At 35.4% G+C, this 2,077-nt stretch overlaps 1 protein-coding gene across 1 annotated transcript; it reads right to left on the bottom strand.

Moving 5' to 3' along the window:
* Nucleotides 1-250: 250 nt before the first annotated feature.
* Nucleotides 251-1,213, bottom strand: LOC119542733 (olfactory receptor 6C76-like). Its single transcript, XM_037847407.1, has one exon. The coding sequence runs from the start codon at nucleotides 1,211-1,213 to the stop codon at nucleotides 251-253; it is 963 nt and encodes a 320-aa protein (XP_037703335.1).
* Between the last annotated feature and the right edge of the window lie 864 nt (nucleotides 1,214-2,077).

Below are 2,077 nucleotides of genomic sequence, written 5' to 3'. Positions count from 1 at the left end.
AAAAAAATAGAGACATTTAAGTTTCATTTTGGCAGGTATAAAAGGTAGATTAATCAGAAAGTTGAAAAAATGATCCCACAAAAGTTATCTCAATAAAGGAATTCTAAATCTAGAAGAACCTATTGAATAGAATGGAATTCAGGAGCATGTAATGTAAAAAAGGTTTATAGCATTAGTCACACCTGGGTGGAGGGAACAAAATAGGAGGTAAAATTAAGATGATTCTGGCATCACCAATCAAAGTAGGTGTTCAATTTTTTTGCAGACAAAAGGATTTACTTGATAGGAAAGAAAAGATCTTTCTTATATTGTCTCTGAAGGCTTGTTTGACTTGCTGGTTTCTCAGAGTGTAAATGAAAGGATTTAAGAGGGGGGCAACTGAATTATTGAGCACTGCCACACCTTTATTTAAAGCCACCCTTTCTTGTGCATTAGGCTTAATGTACATGAAGATACAGCTTCCATACGAAATGCAGAGGACAATCATGTGAGAAGAACAGGTAGAAAATGCCTTTTTCCTTTTCTGTGCAGATGGAATCTTCAAAATCGTCCTTATGATAAGTGTATAGGAGATAATCACTAGCATCAGGGTGACAAGAAGTGTCACTATGGCTAATGTAAAAGAGAAGAGTTCTATGTGCCTGGTGTCTGTGCAGGAGAGCTGAAGGACAGGGCCATAGTCACATACAAAATGATCAATGATATTGTCACCACAGAACTCCAGCTGGAGACCCATGATCAGCCCTGGAAAGACTTCCAGAAATGCAGCCACCCAAGAAGTAAAGACCAGCTTGGTGCAGACCTTGCTGCTCATGATGGTTGTATAATGCAGGGGTTTGCAGATGGCCACATAGCGGTCATAGGACATGGCTGCTAATAAGAAGAACTCTGCTGCTCCAAAAAAAATGTACAGAAATAATTGGACTGCGCAAGCATTATAGCTAATTGTTTTGTCCTTTGTTGCTAGGCTGACCAGGAATTTAGGAATACAAGTTGATGTCATTGAAATTTCTAATAGGGAAAAGTTCCTCAGAAAAAAATACATGGGTGTTTTAAGGTGGTAATCTAGGAGAGTGAGGGTGATGATTGTCAGGTTTCCTAAGACACTAAAAATATAGGTTATAAACAGAAAAAAAAATAACACAATTTGCCAGTCTGAATTATTTGTCAACCCCAGCAAAATGAATACTGTTGGCTTTGTAGAGTTTTTCATGGCTGTATCCATACTTCTGTATGATCTAGAAAGAAAATAAAAAGAAAAGTTACCCCAAGCCAGAAGTTTTTAACGGATTATTTTGGAAGCATCCTTGGAAGGCCAAAAGTGTCAGTAAGTATGCTTTAAAAATAATATACACTGATGAAACAGTGCAATAGTTATGTCATTTTGCATCTTACCTTTTTGTTTTCAATCCACGTTCATATACTATATTCTTGCAACTATAATTCTCTGTAGTTATCATACAGAAAATTGCCTTCTTCTTGGATATCTATGTGTCTCGATTTTCCAGGAATCTTATTTTCAAATACTCTGAACGGTTGCCTCACAGTATGTGCATTTGGTGAAAGAAAACCAATGCTGATTCAGAAAAATGTGATATTGTTTGTTCCTGGTTCTCAATATTCTCTGGTTGCTTTTATAAAACAGCAAGCCTGGGCCAGGGGACACCTTCACTTAATTCAGATACAGTTGTGCAGGAGGTTTCAGCATGAAAACAATTTGAGAACACATTTATAGGTTGCATACCATTTGTTTTATGCCAACATTTAACACTATTTAGAACATAAAATATATTCTATGTTGCAAACAAAATTATTAATAAACCCATTTCTTTTCATATTCTTATTCTGTAAATTAAAATTACCTTTTAGAGCTAATACATATTCAAGCTTTCATTGGCACTCAGTGCAGTTAATACATTATTTTTCAAGTGGAAAAATCACTTTCAAGTGTCTTCCTTAGATTTTATGCAATTGCTCTTCTATATTTCATTTTAAAATTTTCCAGCTCATGGAAAATTATGAGCACATGGTGAAAGATTCTCATTTACTTTGGTCTTTGATTTAAGCAGATTTGCTA

This window comes from Choloepus didactylus, chromosome 8, assembly GCF_015220235.1.
Source record: "Choloepus didactylus isolate mChoDid1 chromosome 8, mChoDid1.pri, whole genome shotgun sequence".
NCBI lineage: Eukaryota > Metazoa > Chordata > Mammalia > Pilosa > Megalonychidae > Choloepus > Choloepus didactylus.
Note: the sequence above shows the minus strand (reverse complement) of the source record. Positions and strands in the feature narration are given on the sequence as shown.

Coding starts and splice junctions, on each gene's coding strand:
- LOC119542733 (XM_037847407.1), bottom strand. CDS start 1,213: ATGAAAAACTCTACAAAGCCAACAGTATTCATTTTGCTGGGGTTGACA.